Source organism: Bombina bombina, chromosome 4, assembly GCF_027579735.1.
Source record: "Bombina bombina isolate aBomBom1 chromosome 4, aBomBom1.pri, whole genome shotgun sequence".
Taxonomy (NCBI): domain Eukaryota; kingdom Metazoa; phylum Chordata; class Amphibia; order Anura; family Bombinatoridae; genus Bombina; species Bombina bombina.
Window position 1 is genome coordinate 337770222 of NC_069502.1, and position 25472 is coordinate 337795693.

A 25472-nucleotide genomic window follows, 5' to 3' on the forward strand; every position below is an offset into this window, starting at 1 on the left:
ACTGAGGAAGAAGTTTTGGCACTTATACTGCACTCTCACCTCACTAGATGTCCCCTTGACCCTATCCCCTCACAGCTACTCCCCTCCCTCTCTGCCACCCTTACCCCTATACTCACACACACGTTCATCCTCTCCTTCAGCACCGGTATATTTCCCTCATCGCTGAAACATGCACTGGTCACACCTATCCTCAAAAAACGTTCCCTTGATCCTACCTCCCCATCCAACTACCTCCCTATTTTCCTCCTCCCTCTTGCATCAAAGCTTCTCGAAAAACTAGCTTATGCACACCTATCCCATTTCCTTACAATAAACTCCCTCCTTGACCCATTGCAATCTGGATTTCGTCCCCATCACTCCACAGAAACAGCAATTGTTAAGGTTACCAACGACCTACTTACAGCAAAATCAAAAGGCCACTTCTCTCTGCTCTGTCCTCGGTCCCCTTCTCTTCTCAATCTACACATCATCACTAGGTTCCCTAATAAAGTCCCACGGTTTAAAATATCATTTCTATGCCGATGACACCCAAATCTACTTCTCTGAACCAGACCTTTCTCCTTCCTTGCTAACCCGTGTCACTGACTGTCTTTCTCACATCTCCAACTGGATGTCCTCTCACTACCTCAAGCTAAATCTCTCCAAAACTGAGCTCCTTATTCCCCCCCTTTCTTCAAAACTCTCCACCCCAATCTCTCTATAACTGTCGACAACTCCATCATTACCCCTACCCCGCATGCCTGATGTCTCGGGGTCACATTTGACTCAGATCTTTCTTTCACTCCTCACATTCAGTCTTTGGCTAAAGCCTGCCGCTTCCGCCTTAAAAACATCTCTAAAATTAGACACTTCCTTACACAAGACACAACTAAGATTTGAATCCACTCTCTCATCCTCTCCCACCTCGATTACTGCAACTCTGTCCTCTCTGGTCTCCCCACCTACCGCCTAGCTCCTTTACAATCCTTAATGAATGCCTCTGTCAGACTCATCTTCCTTACATGCCACTCTTCATCTGCTGCACCTCTCTGCCAATCTCTTCACTGGCTTCCTCTTGCCTCTAGGATCAAACACAAAATTCTCACTCTGACATACAAAGCCCTCAACTGCACTGCTCCCCCCTATATCTCAGACCTTGTTTCCAGATACTCTCCCTCCCGTCCCCTTCGCTCTGCTCATGACCTCCTACTCTCCTCCTCTCTTGTCACCTCATCACACTCCCGTTTACAGGACTTCTCCAGACTGGCTCCCATCTTGTGGAACTCTCTGCCTCGCTCCACAAGACTCTCTTCTAGTTTTAAAAGCTTCAATTGCTCTCTAAAGACTCTACTGTTCAGGGATGCATACAACCTACGCTAACCTTTCTTTATACCAGTTCCTCTCCTCCATTGCTATCCCCTGAACCCCCTTAGCATGTAAGCTTAAGAGTCCAACTGTTTGTTTATCAACTTCTCAAGAGACAGGGCACTCTACCAATTTGATCCCTATAACTGTTTTTTTTTGTACTCCGCCTTTGTTAATAGCACTGCGGAATCTGTTGGCGCTCTACAAATAACCTATAATAATTATAATAATAGTTTAAACAAACAACTGAAAAACCGGCTGCAAACTTGGATGGTGGCAAGTGAGATCTAAATTAGCCTCAACACGACAGGAGGTCAATGGCCAAGGGCAGTAGCGAAGGAACACTACACTCGGGATAGAGGCAATGAGGTTGTCGGGAGTTGCAAAGACCCAAAAACCAAGGCGGGGCTCCTCGGAATTACCTAAGGCATTGCCCGGCCTTTGCCGTCTGGTCATTACTCCACCCCAACCTCTCTATCTGCAAATGGAACAGGCCATGACCTCCCGCCTTCAGAGTGTAAATTTAGGCGCTTCAACCCTTAGGGAGCCCTGCTGGTACCTGACGTTTGGCGCCGGTTCCCTAGCAAGGGAAGCTTAAAACTACTGGCCCTGGACTCAAGAACAATGGCTCGAGTAACCCTAACTTCACCAAGGGGTGATATGGTGAACTGAAATAACCGCACTAAACGGCAGTCATAAAACCAACCATGATCCAGGGTGAGAGGGAGGGAAAAGACTTGCAGCTGTCCCAGAGGAAGAAGAGGCCCCAAGCCTGGTGCAGAACCTTCTTAACAGGTAGGAGTGACACTCCCCCCAAACAGCAACATTGTTACAGACCCAGCAGCTTCCCTCCTTAACTTCCCTCTCCCTGCAGGCCTTAACCCTTAAGTCTTTCCTAGCCTAATTGGCTAACCATTCTCATTTCTTGCAAGACCTCTAAAGTTAATAAGCTGTGCTGTTTTATTAAACTATATCTGTTAACAAAGACACAAAGGTGTCAGCTGCATTATATTTCAGTTTGTTGTTAAAGAAAGATTTTTTTTTTATTATTAAAAAAATTACAGTAGATAAAGATATATAGAAGAGAGAATTGGTTAAATATGTTAATGCAGTGACAGTTTGGGTGATACATGTTAAAAAATATAACAATGTGAAGACTTTAGGATGTCTATCCACAACTATAAGAATATTGTGATATGTGTCCATGTGTTTGTGTTTTTTTCATGCTCTATAACTTTACTGCTATTTTGCTACCAATATAGTGCACACTAGTCTGCCTATATATTGTTTACACACTCTTGCCAGAACATGGTGGCAAGAGGAGCGAGTTTATGGTACTGTTGATTAGTTAATTTGGTTAAAAAACTGTTCATTTGCATGTTTAATTGTTTACATGTGTTACTCTTTGTTACTATTTGGTTATTTAAATTATGAGTGTACTATTTGATGTGGTCTACTTTGTTACATGTTTGGATACACGTACAGCTTGTTTACCCCTGGGTTGACATTCAGGTGAAGGGGAGATCTGGTTCTCAAAATAAGGGTAAGTTTGATTCAGAAATAGATGCCATTGGGTAATATGACAGAATTCCACCATTCTCTATGTAGTAGATGATCATTAAAATAATTACACATAATGTTAGGCTTCCATTTCAGTGTTAAAAGAAAAAGGGTCCTTAAGGTTCATACAGTTCTATTGCAAGAAATCAATTGCACTTAAACATGCACTACCAGTATCAAACCCTACCGGAACAAGAAAAAAAAAGTTGAGTGTGTATATATATATATGTATATATATATATATATATATATATATATATATATATATATATATATATATATATATATATATACTTTTTAAAGAAGTTTTAAAAAAAGAGTATGGGGCCAATTCTCATCGGTCTGTCCGATATGATCCACTCAGTGGATCATGTCCGACAGACATCGATGAATGTCGACAGCATACACTGTCGACATTTATTATTGCACAAGGATTGGGCAGATTGATGTCCGCAGCCTCAGAGCAGGCGGACCAGTTATGGAGCTACAGACTTAACACTTCTGCTTCATAACTGCTGTTTCTGGCAAGCCTGAAGGCTCGCCCAGAAACAGGGGCATCAAGCTCCATTCAGAGCTTGATAATTTGGCTCCTATATGTCACAAAATCATTACATGGGTATTTAAAGATAATTGGGCCCATTTATCAAGCTCCAGATGGAGCTTGAGGGCCCATGTTTAAAGACCGCTGCTCCATAAACTGTCTGCCTGCTCTGAGCAGGTGGACAGACATTGCCGCAATTCAACCTGATCGAGTACGATCGGGTTTATTAACACCCCCCTGCTGGCAGCCGATTGGCCGTGAATCTGCAGGGGGGGGTGTTGCACCAGCAGCTCACAAGAGCTGCTGGTGCAATGCTGAATACGGAGAGCGTATTGCTCTCTGCATTCAGCGAGGTCTGTCGGAACTGATCCGCACTGTCTGATCAGGTCCGACAGACCTTTGTTAAATAGACCCCACTGAAACTATTGAATACTCATACAACAGTACATACACATAACCAGCATATTATCGGCTAGATTACAAGTTTTGTCGGTAAAAACTTGTGTTGCTAACGAGCCTTTTTCCAGCGCACACTTTAAACAACGCTGGTATTACAAGTTTTCTGAATGGCTGCGTTAGCCTCAGAAAAGTGAGCGTTGAGCAAATTTAGTGCTACTTCTACCTGTAATACCAACGTTGCTTACGGTAGCGGTAAGCTGGCAAAACGTGCTTGTGCACGATTTCCCCATAGGAAACAATGGGGCTGAGCTGTCTGAGAAAAGACCTAACACCTGCAAAAAAGCAGCGTACAGCTCCTAACGCAGCCCCATTGTTTCCTATGGGAAAATACTTTCTAAGTCTACACCTAACACCCTAACATGAACCCCGAGTCTAAACACCCCTAATCTTACACTTATTAACCCTTAATCTGCCCCCCCCCGACATCCTCGCCACCTGCATTATATTATTAATCCCTAATCTGCCGTTCCAGACACCGCCGCCACCTACATTATACCTATGAACCCCTAATCTGCTGCCCCTAACATCGCCGACACCTACATTATATTTATTAACCTAACTACAATTATTAACCCCTAATCTGCCACCCCCAACGTCGCAGCTACTATATTAAATGTATTAACCCCAAAACCTAAGTCTAACCCTAACCCTAATACCCCCTAACTTAAATCTATTTTTATTAAATCTAAATAAAATTACTAGAATAAAATAAATTATTCCTATTTAAAACTAAATACTTACCTATAAAATAAACCCTAATATAGCTACAATATAACTAATAGTTACATTGTAGCTATTTTAGGATTTATTTTTATTATACAGGCAACTTTGTATTTATTTTAACTAGGTACAATAGTTATTAAATAGTTATTAACTATTTAATAGCTACCTAGCTAAAATAAATACAAAAGTACCTGTAAAATAAACCCTAACCTAAGTTACAATTACACCTAGCACTACTCTATAATTAAATTAATTACCTAAACTACCTACAATTAAATACAATTAAATTAAATAAACTAAATTACGAAAAAAAAAAAACACTACATTACAGAAAATAAAAAAGAAATTACAATATTTTAAACTAATTACACCTAATCTAATCCCCCTAATAAAATAAAAAAGCCCCCCAAAATAATAAAATTCTAAATTACAAATAGCCATTAAAAGGGCCTTTTGCAGGGCATTGCCCCAAAGTAATCAGCTCTTTTACCATCGCCGGAAGGATGAAGATAGAAGATGCCGCTTGAATGAAGACGTCTGCCGGTCCGGATGTCCTCTTCTGCCCGGATAGGATGAAGACTTTTGCCGGTCCGGATGTCCTCTTCTGCCCCATCGGATGACCAGTGGTGCTCGGCTGGGTGAAAATGGTTGGGCAACAGAAATTAAATGAATGCTTGGTATGGTTTGTCTTTTTCCTTCTTTCACATACAATAATCTGCTGATTTAAATATGGGAAGATATGTAATTGGTAGTTATTGTGCTTCTTAAATAGTGTGCACCATTATAATGTATACAGAATTGTTATTTTGACAAAATTTAAATTATGCAGATGACCAACCATTTTATGTTTAAGATGGTGAATGCAAAAATGTCCTACAGTTTTACATTTATCGAATTAAATTGTTGCTTTGTGCTAGGACTAGAACAAGAGTAGAGCTGGTGTTAGCATTAATAATTAAAGGGACAGATTATGAGTGGAGCAAAAAAAGTTTTCGTACAAGCGCTAACCTAATGTGCATAAAAATCTGAACTTTGAATATCGCAACCATGTGAACAAATTCTCCATAGCCTTCAATAGAGCTCAACAAATGTAAAAAAACAAATTAACACCCTTACTGGCACGCAAACCCGATCGCGTTTATTTAGGATATATTCCCCTATGTGAAGAACATTGAAATGTGAAATATTTACAGTACATACACCATTAAAAAATTTAATAAATATAAATATTGCATAAATATGATGTTTCATATTATCAACTACTTGAATTGCAAAGGGCTACAGTGCACTGTAATATATGTCTATATATGTATACATATGTATTTATGTGTTTATATGTGTATATATGTCTGCAAATACATATATACACATATAAATACATCTATACACACACATATACATATTTATATACAGTATATATATATATATATATATATATATATATATATATATATATATATATATAAATACATGAGAACAAAAATATCAGCGCACACAGTGCACATACAAATAGTGGACAATGATTACAGAAACTATGTAAGAAACAATCGGACAAATGCTATACTCCTTAAAATAACAGATAAAGAAAAAGTCACAATTTATTTGGAGTATAGTACTTGCTTGCTTTTATGCCGCTGTGCCTAAAAGGATTTGCGCGTATGATAAAAGGTGGTAGAAAAATCTTTATCATTTCCAAGCTTTAAAAACTCCAAAGGAGTAAAGTTTCAGATTCTTGGTTGCAGCTAAGTGTAAGCACCTGGTGTCTTGGTCCCGAGAGGCAGGAAAACTGAACACACAGCACCCACCGATTCAAGGTAGTAAACAAACAAAGTTTAATAAAGGCACAGCCCTGCAAAGATTGCACTTACAAGATAGAAAGTGACAACGAGCATATCACAAAAATCCTCAGATAAGGAGATGCGTCTTCCAGCCTAGGTGCCGATCCATATATCCTACCAAATCGCCTTCTGGACTTAGGAGACAACCTTGTCGGATTCAGGCGTAATCACTTGGATTCCAGTTAGTCTTATCCTGAACCATCTCAGCGGTAGTGAAGTGGATGCAAAAATCCTTATTGGGCTTTTAGGAAACAACGGACAGTCTGAGAGGTTTGTGAACACTGCAAATATAACCCATCTCTGCTAGCAGGGGGTGCCAATCAGTCTGATCATATAAAATTGGGCGGATTGATGTCCACAGCCTCAGATCAGGCGGACAAGTTATGGAGCAGCGGTCTTTAGACCACTGCTTCATAACTGCTGTTTCCGCGGAAACAGAGGCATCAAGCTCCATTTGGAGCTTGATAATTCGGCCCTTATGTCTCTAACCAAGAAATGGTTAAGAAGCTTAACATATATTAATCTTTTTAAAGCAGGCTAAACTTTTTTTTTTTTATCAAACATATATATATATCCCATTTTCTTAACTCTTCTTGCTTTAAACATGTAGGATGGTGATATGGATCAATGTTGCACATAAACCTGCCAGGCTATGAGTATTCAAGGCTTGTGTGTTTCAGTGGCATTAATAAGAGCGCAGACAGCTTTTGTCACATTCGTAAGCTTCATGCAGTTGGATCCCAGCTTCCAGCTTACTAACTTCCTAAACACCAACACATGTCAAAAGCACAGGAAGCCAGATGTTTTTATTATACAAATAGTGTGTAATTGTAACTATGTTCTGTTATTAATCGAGTGAGTTTGACTAAATATTTATAAACCTTAAGGAGAAAACAAAAAAAATCACTGGTGAAGTGTACAATGGGTATAGAGGGGAAAGAGTAATACGCTTCATATAGTGAAGAAATGAAGAATGTTACAGTATATAAGTCTTTGTGTGTAAGAATCCCCGGTGTACATGTTATTTCATATAAACAATTAATTCTGCATGAGTAATACAAATGGGAATGCCATAGAAAAGGAAGCCAACTTCAAAATTTGAGCATGACCACCTCTAATGGATTAGAACAGAGGTTTTGGGGCATATTTATCAATGTGCGAGCGTACATGATACTAAGTAGCTTATCATGTCTGCCGCACATCCATAAATGCCGACAGCATACGCTGTCGCCATTTATCATTGCACCAGCAGTTCTTGTGAACTGCTCGTGCAATGCCGCCCCCTGCAGATTTGCGGCCAATCTGCCGCTAGCAGGGGGTGTCAATCAACCCAATCGTATTTGATCGGGTTGGTTTCTGTCCGCGGCCTCAGAGCAGTCAAGCACGATATGGAGGAGTGGTCTTTAGACTGCTGCTTCATAACTTCTGTTTCTGGTGAGCCTGAGCCATACCGAGCTTGATAAATATGCCCCAATATGTTTAGATGTAGAAGTTCTTTATAACTGGTTAATAGAAATGTTGGTAAAATATCACAAAATATCTATTATACTATTCACTGTTTTCTTGGAGCAACTGATAGCACATTAATAGGAGGAAACATATATAACTTTATATGTATGTTTTGTGTTGCCTACTAAGAGCTTATAAATTGAGGACTTGCTGTTTTGTAAGCGTTATACTTTTAGATCCCTGAATGCATTAGCAATGAGTCATGTCCATCTTTTAAACTAAACTGCAATATTTGTACTCTAGGAATTTCCAGGAAATTGCAGTAGTATGAAAGCTTTTGGAAAAATGCCACACTGAACAAAAACGAGTTGAAATGTTAATTTGGCAAGATGGAAGGCTGCTGGTATGACAAACATTAAAAAAGAAAAGATAGATTAATTTATTTTTCACGGCAAACATCCAAGTCAGTTAGTCTTGGAGCTGTTGAAAGGGATGATAGAAACGGTCACTCACTTGTTCACTTTGGCAATACGTAGGAAGCAAGATAGACATGTGATGTAGTTAATAATTGCTTTAAAATGTGAGGATTGTGACATCTCCTGTCAAACTGAGAATTGTTTATATGACTGAAAAAATGAAGTAAGGAGATGGTAACAAAAAAAAAATGTCCAAATTAATGTTTCAACAATGTTACTTATGTTTATTGATGTTTGTATGTAATTAACAGACATGTGCGTTTCGTTTCTGCAGAATTCAATTTTCGGCCAAATTTTAGAATATTCAGATTCGGATGCATCCTAATTTCTTAATAGGCAAATCCCGAAAAATTCCGAAAATGAATAACTTAGGATCCACATTTTCTGATCCATTATTCATATCAGAATTTTTCATTGTCCCTAATGTAAACCACACATCGCTGACACTAACGCTAAGTATAAATCATTAAATAAAGCTATTAACCCCTAAACTGCACCCCCCCACATCGCCAACACTACCTAAGCCTATTAACGCCTAAATCGCACCCCCACACATCGCCAACACTAACTAAACCTATTAACCCCTAAACCACAGTTCTCTGACATCGCCGACACAACTAAATCACTAAATAAAGCTATTAATCCCTAAACCGCCGTTACCCAACATCGCCAAAACTAACTAAGCCTATTAACCCCTAAAATGCCTTTCATAAACATCGCCGACACTAACTAAACCTATTGACCCCAAAACCGCCTTTCCGAAACATCACCGACACAAACTAAACCTATTAACCGCTAAACCGCACCCCCACATCGCCAACAATAACTAAACCTATTAACCCCTAAACCACCGTTCCCAAACATCGCCAACACTAACTAAATCACTAAAGTATTAACCCCTAAACCGCTGTTCCCCAACATCACTGACACTAACTAAACCTATTAACCCCTAAACCGCACCCCCCACATTGCCCCCCACATCGCCAACACTACCTAAACCTATTAACCCCTAAACCGCTGGCCCCCACATTGCAACAACCTAAATAAACTATATTAACCTCTAAACCTACCACTAAACCTAACCGTAAACCCTAACCCTAACACCGCCTAACTTTAACATAATTAAAATAGACCTAAATTAAAGTTACAATTATTAACTAAATAATACCTATTTAAAACTAAATACAAATGTACCTGTGAAATAAATATAAACCCTAAGCTAGCTACAATATAACTATAGTTATATTGTAGCTAGCTCAGGTTTTTATTTCACAGCTAAGTTTGTATTTATTTTAACTTGGTAGACTAGTTAATAAATAGTTATTAACTATTTTTTACTAACTACCTAGGGCGAGATTACATATACGGCGCAGGCTTCAGTGCAAGCGCTGCAACCCGCACCACTCATAATTTCACCTCGCACATCGGGGTATTACATATAGGGTGCCGGCAGTTCATAAAGTGCAGTAAGTCGTATAAACTAATCAGCCAATAGGATTTAAGCAGCTCTAATTCTATTGGATGATGAATCAGCCAATAGAATGAGAGCTGTTTAAATCCTATTGGCTGATTTGAACAGCCAATAGGATTTAAGCAGTTCTCATTCTATTGGCTGATTCATCATCCAATAGAATTATAGCTGCTTAAATCCAATTGGCTGATTTGAACAGTCAATAGGATTTTAGCAGCTCTAATTCCTATTGACTGATTCAAATATTTCAGCCAATAGGAATGCAAGGGACTCCATCTTGGATCGCGTACCTTGCATTGAAGATTCAGTGTACAGTGGCGACCATATGAAGAGGATGCTCTGCGCCAGGTGTCTTCAGGATGGACCCGCTCCGGGATCAAGATAGAAGATATCGCCTGGATGAAGATTGAAGAGGCCGTCTGGATGAAGACTTCTCGCCGCTTGGATCAGGACATCACCACCGGGATGAAGATTGAAGAGGCCGTCTGGATGAAGACTTCTCGCCACCTGGATCATGACTTCAACTCCGGGATGAAGATCGTTCAAGTGGGACTTCAAAAACTCTAAGTGGATCGTCAGGGAGTTAGCGTTAGGCTTTTTAAGTTTTTTTTTGGGTGGGTTTTATTTTTAGTGTAGGGTTTAGGCAGTAAAAGAGCTAAATGCCCTTTTAAGGGCAATGCCCATCCAAATGCCCTTTTCAGGGCAATTGGTAATTTAGGGGTTTTTTAGAGTAAGATTTTTTTTATTTTGGGGGTTGGTTGGGTGGTGGGTTTAACTGTTGGGGGGGGGTTATTTTTTTTACAGGCAAAAGAGCTGATATCTTTGGGGCAATGCCCCACAAAAGGCCCTTTTAAGGGCCATTGTTAGTTTATTGTAGGCTAGGGGGGTTATTTGGGGTGGGCTTTTTATTTTGATAGGGCTATTAGATTAGGTGTAATTCTTTTTATTTTGGATAATTTAGGTTTTTATTTTTTGCAATTTAGTGTTTGTTATTTTTTTCTAACAATATTTTTTATTTTTTGCAATTACATACTTCGTAATTTTTAGAGTAGTGTTAGGATTTTTTTAATGGGTAGTTTAGTTTTATTTAATTGGTAGTTAGTTTAATTTTAGTTTAATAATTATATTAGTTTAATTGTTAGTTTAAACTTAGTTTTTTTAATTTGACAGGTACGTTTTAATTTAATTTAAGATAGGGAAATTGTAATTTTAATATAAAGTTAAGGGGTTGTTAGGTTTAGTGGTGAGGATGTCAGGGAGCGGTGGAATAGGGGTTAATATATTTAATTTAGTGTTTGCAATGCAGGAGGGCCTCGGTTTACGGGTTAATGGGTGTTAGTGTACTTTTTAACACATTAGTTATGAGTTTTATGTTACAGCTTTGTAGCGTAAAACTCATAACTACTGACTCTAGATGGCGGAATGTATCTTGTCATTTTAGGCTGTAACGCTCTCTTTTTAGCCTCACCGCAAAACTCGTAATACCGACGCTATGGGAATCCCATGAAAAAACGTAATTTTAGGAGTGCAGGACTGACGTTGCGGTACAGGCTAAAAGGCTTGCGGTACACCTATACCGACAAGACTTGTAATGGCTGCGTTAGGCAAAATCATGCGTTATGGGCCATAACACTGCTATTTGACTCATAACGCAAAACTCGCAATCTAGGTGTAAATAAATAAACAAAAATAGTATGTAAGTAAGTTATCTGGGGGGGGGGGGTTGATTTTTTTGTAATCAAATGTTTCCTGCACCCCTTTAAAACATTTAAAATATGTTTCAGCATTATCTTACCTTCAATGACACACTGTTCAGGTACTGGAATTTTTTTGACCATTTCTACAACATAGTTCTTGAGTTCATGTAGATTTTCTTTCAAATGCACAAAAAGTTTATCTTGTTTTAGGTACTCCTTAATTATATTTGCTCTACTTTGGTTTTCTTGACTTGGATCGAACACACTTTTTGCCTCACTGTAATTAGTTATTGGATTTAAAGCTAATGTTGTATTCACATGGGAAGTTCCATTATCTGCACCAGATGCTAATCTTTCATCCTCTTTATTCAGAAGCAGATGTGAAAAGGAGATTAGACCAAAGACGTCGGAATTTTCGATTTCTTGACTATTGTCCAAATTTGTGCATTTTCTGCTCAGTGAATTTACTGCCAAGTTATTTGACCTATAATAATCCAAAAAAGGTAAAGAGGTTATTTTAGGTAAACATATACTACATCAATATATAAAATGCATTGTAGAGAAAAAGTATGTTTTGTAACACAGATACAAAAATATACATTAAATTGCATTTTTATGGCAATTAAATAGTTAAGAGTGGGGTATTAGTCTACTCATTGGAAAGAGGGGACTCCCCTTTTCTAATCTGGTGTCCCATAGCCCTCTATGTTTTATGGGGTATACGGCTTTAAAAGAGTCCCCTCATATAACACTGTACAGCTTCCTAACTAGGTTAGGTGATGACTATTACCACAGTGATCACTTGAAAAATAGAAGGGGATAGTACCCCTCATTTGGAAAATGGAAAGAGGGGTTACTTGTCTCTTTAGTACAAACAGGGGGGGAAAAAAAGTATAAACCTCTCTTTTTGGGAAAACATCACTTTCATTTGCTGTTTTCACAGTGGTCTATTATATCTTTCAGAAGCATGAAAATTAGAAATTAGAGGTATTGGGGGGTAGTTATCAAGCCGTCTACTTTTCTGGCTTCGCCGGCCCAATACGTCCGCCTAAGCTCGCCTACCTTCGCCGCCGCGGACCTTGAATACGTTCGCCTAAGTTATCAAATAAAGCTGTCAAAAAGCTGTGGGGCGATGAGCAGCGGACTGTGACAGTTATCACTCATCCGATCTCGCTGCCCTTCGGCTTTTTCCCAGCTTTATTGCTAGCCTGTCACTAAGCACTCACACTAAACTACACTGTTCTACCCCCTATACCGGCGCCCCCGGAGGCCCCCGCAACTAAATAAAGTTACTAACCCCTAAACCGCCGCTCCTAGACCCTGCCGCAAGTCTTATAAATGTATTAACCCCTAAACCGCCGCTCCCGGACACCGCTGCCACCTACATTATACCTAGTAACCCCTATCCTGCCCCCCCTATACCGTCGCCACCTATAATAAATCTATTAACCCCTATCCTGCCCCCCACTACGCCGCCACCACTGTAATAAAATGATTAACCCCTAAACCTAAGTCTAACCCTAACCCTAACGCCCCCCTAACTTAAATATTAATTAAATAAATCTAAATAAATTAACTCTTATTAACTAAATGAATCCTATTTAAAACTAAATACTTACCTTTAAAATAAACCCTAATATAGCTACAATATAAATAATAATTATATTCTAGCTATTTTAGGATTTATATTTATTTTACAGGTAACTTTCAATTTATTTTAACCATGTACAATAACTATTAAATAGTTATTAACTATTTAATAGCTTACCTAGCTAAAATAAAAAGAAATGTACCTGTGAAATAAATCCTAACCTAAGTTACAATTACACCTAACACTACACTATCATTAAATTAACTAAATAAACTACCTACAAATAACTACAATTAAATACAATTACATAAACTAACTAAAGTACAAAAAATAAAAAAAGCTAAGTTACAAAAAATAAAAAATTAAGTTACAAACATGTTAAAAATATTACAACAATGTTAAGCTACTTACACCTAATCTAAGCCCCCTAATAAAATAACAAACCCCCCCAAAATAAAAAAAATCCCTACCCTATTCTAAATTAAATAAATTTCAAAGCTCTTTTACCTTACCAGCCCTTAAAAGGGCCATTTGTGGGGGCATGCCCCAAAAAGTTCAGCTCTTTTGCCTGTAAAAGAAAAATACAACCCCCCCCCAACATTAAAACCCACCACCCACATACCCCTAATCTAACCCAAACCCCCCTTACAAAAACCTAACACTAATCCCCTGAAGATCATCCTACCTTGAGTCGTCTTCACTCAGCCGAGCCACCGATGGAACTGAAGAGGACATCCGGAGCGGAAGAAGTTAATCCTCCAAGCGGCGCTGAAGAAATCTTCCATCCGATGAAGTCATCATCCAGGCGGCGCTGAAGAAGTCTTCGATCCAGCCGATGTCATCTTCAAAGAGGCGCTGAAGAGGTCTTCTATCTGGGCGAAGTCATCTTCCAAGCCGGGTCTTGAATCTTCCTTCCGCCGACGCGGAACCACCTTCTTCACCGACGGACTACGACGAATGACGGCTCCTTTAAGGGACGTCATCCAAGATGGCGTCCCCTCAATTCCAATTGGCTGATAGGATTCTATCAGCCAATCGGAATTAAGGTAGGAAAATCTGATTGGCTGATGGAATCAGCCAATCAGATTCAAGTTCAATCCGATTGGCTGATCCAATCAGCCAATCAGATTGAGCTTGCATTCTATTGGCTGATCGGAACAGCCAATAGAATGCGAGCTCAATCTGATTGGCTGATTCCATCAGCCAATCAGATTTTTCCTACCTTAATTCCGATTGGCTGATAGAATCCTATCAGCCAATCGGAATTGAGGGGACGCCATCTTGGATGACGTCCCTTAAAGGAGCCGTCATTCGTCGTAGTCCGTCGGTGAAGAAGGTGGTTCCGCGTCGGCGGAAGGAAGATTCAAGACCCGGCTTGGAAGATGACTTCGCCCGGATAGAAGACCTCTTCAGCGCCTCTTTGAAGATGACATCGGCTGGATCGAAGACTTCTTCAGCGCCGCCTGGATGATGACTTCATCGGATGGAAGATTTCTTCAGCGCCGCTTGGAGGATTAACTTCTTCCGCTCCGGATGTCCTCTTCAGTTCCATCGGTGGCTCGGCTGAGTGAAGACGACTCAAGGTAGGATGATCTTCAGGGGATTAGTGTTAGGTTTTTGTAAGGGGGGTTTGGGTTAGATTAGGGGTATGTGGGTGGTGGGTTTTAATGTTGGGGGGGGTTGTATTTTTCTTTTACAGGCAAAAGAGCTGAACTTTTTGGGGCATGCCCCCACAAATGGCCCTTTTAAGGGCTGGTAAGGTAAAAGAGCTTTGAAATTTATTTAATTTAGAATAGGGTAGGGATTTTTTTTATTTTGGGGGGGTTTGTTATTTTATTAGGGGGCTTAGATTAGGTGTAAGTAGCTTAACATTGTTGTAATATTTTTAACATGTTTGTAACTTAATTTTTTATTTTTTGTAACTTAGCTTTTTTTATTTTTTGTACTTTAGTTAGTTTATGTAATTGTATTTAATTGTAGTTATTTGTAGGTAGTTTATTTAGTTAATTTAATGATAGTGTAGTATTAGGTTTAATTGTAACTTAGGTTAGGATTTATTTTACAGGTAATTTTGTATTTCTTTTAGCTAGGTAGTTATTAAATAGTTAATAACTATTTAATAACTATTCTAACTAGCTAAAATAAATACAAAGTTACCTGTAAAATAAATATAAATCCTAAGATAGCTATAATATAATTATTAATTATATTGTAGCTATCTTAGGGTTTATTTTACAGGTAAGTATTTATTTTTAAATAGGAATAATTTATTAAAGTATAGTGTAGTGTTAGGTGTAATTGTAACTTAGGTTAGGATTTATTTCACAGGTACATTTCTCTTTATTTTAGCTAGGTAAGCTATTAAATAGTTAATAACTATTTAATAGTTATTGTACATGGTTAAAATAAATTGAAAGTTACCTGTAAAATAAATATAAATCCTAAGATAGCTAGAATATAATTATTATTTATATTGTAGCTATATTAGGGTTTATTTTAAAGGTAAGTATTTAGTTTTAAATAGGATTCATTTAGTTAATAAGAGTTAATTTATTTAGATTTATTTAATTAATATTTAAGTTAGGGGGGCGTTAGGGTTAGGGTTAGACTTAGGTTTAGGGGTTAATCATTTTATTACAGTGGCGGCGGCGTAGTGGGGGCAGGATAGGGGTTAATAAATTTATTATAGGTGGCGACGGTGTAGGGGGGGCAGGATAGGGGTTAATACATTTAATATAGGTTGCGGCGGATTCAGGGAGCGGCGGTTTAGGGGTTAATACATTTATTATAGTTGCGGTGGGCTCCGGGAGCGGCGGTTTAGGGGTTAATATGTATAGAGTAGCTTGCGGTGGGCTCCGGGAGCGGCGGTTTAGGGGGTAATAACTTTATTTAGTTGCGGCGGTGTAGGGGGGGTCAGATTAGTGGTGTTTAGACTCGGGGTACATGTTAGGGTGTTAGGTGTAGACAGCTCCCATAGAAATCAATGGGATGTCTGTCAGCAGCGAACTTGTACTTTCGCTATGTTCAGACTCCCATTGATTCCTATGGGATCCGCCGCCTCCAGGCTGGCGCTTTGAAAACCAGGTACGCTGGGCCGTAAAAGTGCCGAGCGTACCTGCTAGTTTTTTGATAGCTAGCAAAAGTAGTGAGAATGTGCCGCACTTGTGTGCGGAACATCTGGAGTGACGTAAGAATCGATCTGTGTCGGACTGAGTCCGGCGGATCGATGCTTACGTCACAAAATTCTACTTTTGCCGGTCTCGAGCCTTTGATAACTAAGGCGAATCAGCCTCGCCACAAATACGCTGCGGAATTCCAGCGTATTTGAGGTTGACGGCTTGATAACTAGGCCCCATAGTGTCTCTGTAAGGTGTTTGCAGCTAAAATGTGGTCTTTCAAAGACTCCTCGCCAGCAGCTTCAGCAACAAGGATGTTTTTCCCTGTGATGTCATCAGACACATACATTCCAATGTCACAGGGAGTTCCCACTGCACCCAGAGATGTGGAAGGAGAATGCTGTCTCATGTCCTTGCTACAGAGTGGGGTCCCCAGGATCCAACTCAGAAGGGTGAAGCCCCACAGGAGGATGACACATGGTCATCATTGATATAGTGTAAAGGACATTATTTTTCATGTATATTATAGAATTACGCAATCAATTGCAAAAGATCTGCATAGAAAATAGATGTTTTAAAAACATATAAAACTCACTTTGTGATTTGCAATTTGGCGTACAATCTAATTTAAAGTAATTATCAATAGCTGGGATATTTTAGAACTTACTTAGGTTGTTTCTCTCTAGAGACAAGAACAAAATGTGCAGCAAATGTAAGCAAAATAAACAATGATAATTAAAAATACAGAGGTTCCATAAACACCTTTAAAAAAGGCGAAAGAGGAACCTGCCCAGGCCCCCATGCTTTCAGGAGGTCCCACAATGTCAGGGTTATGGGTATAGAAGGTACGTCCTGTATATCCTATATTTAGCTTATGAAGAATTGTTTATGGCGTAATATATAGTGCTATTGTTTATATAGGTAAAAATGAATGTTGGGATGGGGTGGCCATACGGATTTGTCTTGCCCAGGGCCCTGTAAATGCTGGTGGCTCTGATGAACAGTAACTGTTTCATAATGTATATTACTTTTTGACAAGCATAATATAAATATAATATACAGTACATAAGGCATTTCCATAAAAAAAACTTTGACATAACTTTGGGTTATAACGCTGCTTTTTCACTACCGCTGCTATTACGAGTCTTGTCAAAAAAGCTGTACCGCACACTTTTTTGGCCGTACCGCAAATTAACTTACGCAATTTGCGTAAAGTCTTTTTTCAATGGGACTTCCATAGCGCCGATATTACAAGCTTTTTCTGGGAGGCCAAAAAGTGAGAGGTACAGCCTATCCCGCAAGATTCGTAATGCAATCTAAAGTCAGTAGTTATGAGCTTTACGCTACAAAGCTGTAGCATAAAACTCATAACTAAAGTGCTAAAAAGTACACTAACACCCATAAACTACCTATTAACCCCTAAAATGAGGCCATCCCGCATCGCAAACACTAAAATAAAATTATTAACCCCTAATCTGCTGCTCCGGACATCGCCGCCACTATAATAAACATATTAACCCCTAAACCGCGGCACTCCCGCATCGCAAACACTACTTAAATATTATTACCCCAAATCTGCTGTCCCTAACATCGCCGCCACCTACCTACATTTATTAACCCCTAATCTGCCTCCCACAACGTCGCCGCCACTATACTAAATGTATTAACACCTAAACCTAAGTCTAACCCTAACTTAAATATAATTAAAATAAATCTAAAAAAAACTAGTATCATTACCTAAATTATTCCTATTTAAAACTAAATACTTACCTATAAAATAAACCCTAAGCTTGCTACAATATAACTAATAGTTACATTGTAGCTAGCTTAGGGTTTATTTTTATTTTACAGGCAAGTTTGTATTTATTTTAACTAGGTAGAATAGTTACTAAATAGTTATTAACTATTTACTAACTACCTAGCTAAAATAAATACAAACACTAACACCAAACCTTACACTACAATTAAATACATTAAATTAATTAAATACAATTACCTAAATTACAAAAAAACAAACACTAAATTACACAAAATAAAAAAAAAGAAATGATCAGATATTTAAACTAATTACACCTAATCTAATAGCCCTACCAAAATAAAAAAGCCCCCCCAAAAATAAAAAAAAACCCTAGCCTAAACTAAACTACCAATAGCCCTTAAAAGGGCCTTTTGCGGGGCATTGCCCCAAAGAAATCATTTCTTTTACCTGTAAAAAAAAATACAAACAACCCCCAACAGTAAAACCCACCACCCACACAACCAACCCCCCCAAAAAACAGCCAATAGAATGCAAGCTCAATCCTATTGGCTGATTGGATCAGCCAATAGGATTGAAGCTCAATCCTATTGGCTGATTGCAGCAGCCAATATGATTTTTTAACCTTTAATTCCGATTGGCGGATAGAATTCTATCCGCCAATCGGAATTCAAGGGACGCCATCTTGGATGACGTCATTTAAAGGAACATTCATTCTGGAAGAAGACGTTGATTGAAGAGGATGCTTCCCGCCGGATGTCTTGAAGATGGAGCCGCTCCGCATTGGAAGGATGAAGATAGAAGATGCCATCTGGATGAAGACTTCTGCCCATCTTGAGGACCACTTTTGCCGGATTGGATGAAGACTTCTCCCGGCTTTGTTGAGGACTTCTTGCTGCTTGGATGAAGACTTCTCCTGGCTTCGTTGAGGATGGATGTCCGGTCTTCAAACCTGTAAGTGGATCTTCAGGGGTTAGTGTTAGGTTTTTTTAAGGGTTTATTGGGTTTGTTTTATTTTTAGATTAGGGCTTTTGGGCTGAAAATGAGCGAAATGCCATTTTAAGGGTAATGCCCATCCAAATGCCCTTTTCAGGGCAATGGGGAGCTTGTTTTTTTTTAGTTAGGATTTTATTTAGGGGGTTGGTTGTGTGGGTGGTGAGTTTTACTGTTGGGGGGTTGTTTGTATTTTTTTTTATACCAGTAAAAGAGCTGATTTCTTTAGGGCAATGCCCTGCAAAAGGCCCTTTTAAGGGCAATTGATAGTTTAGTTTAGGCTAGGGCTTTTTTATTTTTTGGGGGGGCTTTTTTATTTTGATAGGGCTATTAGATTAGGTGTAATTAGTTTAAATATCTGATAATTTATTTTTTTATTTTGTGTAATTTAGTGGGGTTTTTTTTGTAATTTAGGTAATTGTATTTAATTAATTTAATTTATTTAATTGTAGTGTAAGGTTAGATGTTAGTGTAACTCAGGTTAAGTTTTATTTTACAGGTAAATTTGTATTTATTTTAGCTAGGTAGTTAGTAAATAGTTAATAACTATTTAGTAACTATTCTACATAGTTAAAATAAATACAAACTTGGGGGGGCGGAGCCTGGCCACGGACCAAGATGGCTGCATAGACTCAGAGCTCTGTAGCCCCCTTAGTTTTCAATAAAATCCAACATTCTCCTATAGCTTTACAAAGGTCACAAAAGCCCCATACAGAGGCAATAAGAGCTTGGGGACAGCATCAGTAAAGATTACAGAACAGTGGAACCTATCACAACCACACAACACTGCTCAAAGAACAGAGGCCGTTAAGAGGAGAACCCCCGTGGAAGAGACAGAGTGGGGAACAAACTGTACAGCTGGTATACGTGCGTGAGAAGGAGAGAGGACATACCTTACACTGTAGCCCATCCGGTTTTACAGGTAACAGCTGTACACGGCCCTGTATATATTGAGCGCCGAGACACTGAGGCTGATCACTCACACAGCGCACGCATTCTGACCACGCGGTCGGTCTGGGACCTGGGAGACCGGAGCGGGTGGTGAATCGGTGCACAGACCGCAAAGATACAACAGACCTCACCCTCACTTAGCGGTAAGGCAGATAACCGATAAACCCCTGCGACCTCCACCTCCCTAACCCCTGAGACCTCTGGTGGGGAAGGGCAGATAAAAATAGGCTGGGGTACAGTGAAAAGAATAAGGCCTATGGACATTATGGCAGTAACATGGGGCATAGTTTGAATCAATAAAATACAAAAACAGCATTATAACTCACAGGGAGAGGAGGTACGATCCTACACAGCCATCCCTATCTCACAGAGGATTACTGGGGGGTGAGCACAGTATTAAAAGAAGGCCAAAGCATCAGTACACGGGCCTACGTATTTATATATGAAACTCCCACATACTCCTATTGTGCACGAAAGTTGGGACATTACAGAAGTGATTTGAGCTAGAATTTATATACTCCATTACTACCACAGCACGCTAAGATCAGGGAGCTAAGAAACATCTAGGCAAGTCTCCTACCCAAAGAGCACCGGGAGAGGTGTGGGACCTCAGCTATAAGCACGGTGTATTCCGGAGGAAAGATATAAAGACCTAACATCAGAGCAGCATACCCCTTGTCAGAACTTGTGACAACACAGAATAAATAGGGGGCGAAGCAAAGCTGCACCGCACAGAAAACCACTGTTGATCATGGCTGCTAAAAAGAATGTTAAACCGCTTAGAAACACACAGCCCACAGTAATGGAGAACTATCTGATCCCAACTGAGGCAAGCACGGCTACAACAGACATGGAGCGCGGCGCACCTACACAAACAACAGCTGCACTAGTACACCATCCTGGCCCACAGATCAGAACACAAGACTACTTAACGAGAGAAGATATAAAACATCTGTCATCAAAAGAAGACATCAGAGAGGCGATGCAAGACTTTAAGACTATGTCACGCAGATAGAGGAAAGGCAAGAAACCCTTAGCTCAGACTTACAACACCAGAACAGCCAAATGCAGGCCCAAGAGGGCACGGTTCAAACACTCATGGACCGTATAGAGGATTTAGAAAATAGGAGCAGGAGGAACAATCTTAGACTGCGGGGAATAACCAAAGCAGTTGACCCTCCTGCACTACAAAGTTACATACAAGACTTTATTAAACACCTCAAAAATAATGAAGCAGCGCCAGAAACACCGATTGAAAGAGCGCACCGAGCCCTGCGCCCCAAACCACCAAATAGAGCACCACCCAGGGATGTCATAATGAAACTTCTGTCCTTTAAAGATAAGGAAGAAATCCTACGGCTTTCCAGAACACAGCACCCACTAGAATTTAGAGGCTCTGAGATACAAGTGTATTCTGATCTGTGTCCTATGACGCTACAGAAACTAAGAGACTTAAGATATGTCATGGCGGACCTAAAAGAAAAAAGACTGCCATACAGGTGGGGATTCCCCAGCTGCCTGATTGTCACCAAAAATAACACCTCACACTTTTTGAGGTCAATTGAAGACCTTCCAAACTTCAATCAAGCATTGGGCCTAAACATACGCCCACCCCAAGAAGCAGACGAGGACCCACGGGGCCCTCCCGGACCTCTCCCAAGAGTAAACCTGCAGCCCCTAACCTGATGGGACGACGTCAAGACAGGACAAAAGTAACTACAGTTATCTCTGTCGAGTGAGATACATTGAACATTACCTAAGGAAACCTACGTGGGGATCCTGAATGGCTATACAGGTCGTATGCTAATAAAGACTCAGATGTTTGTGTTTTAAGATAATTCCTAATGTTATGAAAGCATCTAGCTTAAAAAGTCTCAATGCTGAATATGAATGTTAATGTGGTTATAAAATTTGTGCACTAAGGTTTAGTACTGTTAGCTTTAAAATAACTATTAGATAGGTGAACGTTTATAAGTGCAGAACTTAGCAAGCTATCACAAGGGTTAAGAACACAACTGAAACCATTAGTTAGCAGATGACATGAATGCCTTATTACAACCCAATCCCATCGCAAGTCGCAACACTTAACAGTGCTTATTAGGGACCATATGAATGACTGACATACTGGCAGGCACATGTAAGAAAAGACATAAAGCTCTCTTTTCTAAACTATACAAGCGGGACAGATTTATACAACTTAGCCGCACATGTTAAGGAAGCATAATATATACCCATATTACAAGTAACATTCCAAGCACGGAGACAAATCAGCACTATAGATGACATACACTTGTAGACATTAGGTGGAAACAGATACCCAAACATATAGACAACTGAGATAACGACCGAGACCAACCACTGCGCACCAAATAGAAGTTTAGGTTAAGTTTATAAGTTCTTACTTGGAAAACGTTGGATTCATAAGAATATGTTAAAAGTTTAAAGAAAGATTGAAAACATGGGGACAACTACCCCCACATTACAGATTTTTTTCTCTCTTGTTGTGTAATTTGTTGTAGTTAGTAGAGAATACTGTCTTGAAAATATTGCATTGTTTTGTTGAACAGCGAACTCTCTACTCTTTCTCCAATTCTCCCCTCACCTCCTTAGGGGCATCTGGCCTCCCCTCTAATGACTAAACACCTCCCCCAGCAATCTATCTACTATCTCCCTCTTCTCTACCTACTTTCTCTTCACTAACCCCCTCTTCCTTATTCTCCCCTCCCCTCGGCCTCCCCCTCCCCCTTTTTTTTTTCTCTCTCACTCCCCTTCCCTACACATAGAACCCCCTTCATCATTGAGGAACAAATAAACAATGGCACCTAAACAGGGGCATCTCCGAACACATCCTGTAGAACTGATATCGATAAATGTCAAAGGTTTAAATGGTCCCAATAACAATCCATAGCACAAAGAGATTTGCAGAGGATGGGTGGAGATATTATATATCTCCAAGAAACTCACTTTGCGGCTACACACGAACCCAAATGGAATAGCCGTCATTACCCGACTGCATATTTTGCGTCTGGCCCAAAACAGAAAAATGGGGTGGGAATCATTTTACACGCCAAACTACCTTTCCATTTAACATAAATACACAAAGATCCAGAAGGCAGATACTTGGTTGTGACGGGCGCCTTATACGTTAAGCCTATTACGCTAGCCAACATTTACTGCCCAAACCACTCACAACATCTCTTCCTCTCAAAAGTTATCCAAAAAATCCTAGAAATGAGAATTGGAATGCTATATTTGGGTGGGGATTTCAATGCCCCTTTAGATCCTTCTTTGGACACATCTGATGGTATCTCCAGCGTCCCCCATAGGACACTTAAACGCATGATGGCAATGTTGACGGAACTGACGGTACACGATATATTAAAAGAGAGCGCTATCGGACGCTTCTGTTGCAAGTGGAACAAGCGGACCAGATTCATAAGTCGCAGCCAACGGATGAAACCAAAGCAAAAATATTAGCGGCAGCTAGGGGAAACCTTCTGCAGTACTTGCAAGAAGAATATAAAAAAAAGGCGTTGATGTTGAGACAATTATACTTTGAGCACGGGGACAAGGCTGGAAAGCTACTGGCCAGGGTGATCGCAAGGAAGAAACTTAAGGCATATGTACATCACATAATAGATAAAGAGGTGGTAGTGAGGCCTGACGCAGATTCAATCGCAGACACCTTCAGAGCATATTATGAAACTCTGTATAATATAACGAATAAAGATCAAGATGGAAGGGAGCACTCACACCCGTCGCGAGGTGACAATATCATATTAGAATACCTTGAGGGAACTGATCTCCCCAAACTCACAGAACAGGAAAGGGAATCACTAGATACCCCAATCTCAGTGGCGGAAATTAAAAAGGGGATTAAAGATCTCCCATCAGGGAAAAGTCCTGGGCCTGATGGCTTTGTTCTTAAATACTACAAAGTCTATACTGATCAAATAGCCCCTACCCTGGCAAATCTGTTTAATGCCTTGCCCCAGGCTCCCGAACTTCCAGACTCCATGCTGGAGGCTTACATCACAGTAATCCCCAAACCAGGGAAGCAGCAAGATAAACCGGAAAACTTCAGACCCATATCCCTCCTGAACTCCAATGTTAAGATTCTTGCAAAGGTCTTGGCAAACAGGGTAAATAGACTGCTGCCGGGCTTGGTATCAACTGACCAGGTAGGATTTGTCCCCGCCCGTGAGGCAAGAGATAATACCCTGAAGGTATTACAGATGATCACGCATGCCCAAATACGTGGAGCTCCTCTCTCCCTGGTCACTACAGATGCTGAAAAAGCATTTGACCGGGTGAGATGGTCTTTTATGAAGCTCACACTACAAAAATTTGGCTTTGGAACTAAAATCATAAACATGATTATGGCCCTCTACTCCTCCCCAAAATGTAAGAGTTAGAGTAAACGGTACACTCTCTACCTCATTCAATATTAACAACGGTACCAGACAGGGCTGCCCCCTATCACCGCTCCTGTTCGCACTTACGATTGAGGTACTGGCGAGTAAAATTAGGAACAATCCGCAGATCAGAGGGCTCTTAATAGGAGGTAAAGAGCAAAAACTCTCAATGTATGCCGACGACGTCCTATTATCGATTTCAAACTTGTTGGACTCATTAAAGGAGGCCATGGCAGAGTTCTCGTCATTCGGAAGAGTACCAAACTTCCTACTTAACCCACAAAAGTCCGAAATCCTGATTATCAATGAGCGCCCTGAGCTAGTCGAGGCACTCCGGAATAACTGCCCGATCAAACTAGCGCACCATTCCATAAAATACCTAGGGATAAAAATCACTCCCAATATAAAGGAAACAATAGAAACAAACTATAAAAATATTAGGGACGAGATCACAAAAGACTTAGAAAATTGGAAAAACAAGACCATCTCATGGATGGGGCGAATTGGGGTGGTTAAGATGAACATCTTACCGAGATTCTTATATGTGATGCAGACTATACCAATCTCACCAGCTACACAATACATACAACAACTCCAGAAAGCAATAGAAGCCTATATATGGAATGGCATTAAGCCAAGAATCAGAAAGCATACCACATATCTACCCAGACATGGAGGTGGCTTGGGAGTGCCCTTGCTGAGAGAATACCAGAGAGCTATCTCTTTGCAGAGGCTAGTGGAGTGGAGTCAAAATATGCGCAATAAAGCTTGGGTTCAAATGGATAACGACATCTTGGGGCGTGGGAATGTAGGAGCATTGGCTTGGATTTCAGCCAAGAATAGGCCGCCTGATACTGCACAGTATCCCCTGATATAGGAGGTGTTTGAGACATGGGATAAGATAATTATTAAAGAACCGCACGTGTCCACGTTCTGCTCACCGAACACCCCAATCAGAGAAAACCCAGATTTGGGTATGGAGTATAGGCCACATGTGACAGGTGAATTCTACACCTTAGCGGAAGCCTCCCTGGCCAACATCTTGCAACAAGGGAAGCTTAAAACGCAAGCGGAATTATCAGCTTGGGCGTC

The 25472-nt window shown here is 40.0% G+C and overlaps 1 protein-coding gene across 1 annotated transcript in view; it reads right to left on the minus strand.

Moving 5' to 3' along the window:
- The window catches only part of VEPH1 (ventricular zone expressed PH domain containing 1), a 971752-nt gene that overhangs the window by 413252 nt on the left and 533028 nt on the right, over positions 1 to 25472 (minus strand). The window contains exon 14 of the mRNA XM_053711791.1: positions 11657 to 12042. Within this exon, the coding sequence (XP_053567766.1) occupies positions 11657 to 12042 (386 nt within the window). The remainder of the gene's footprint in view (positions 1 to 11656; positions 12043 to 25472) is intronic.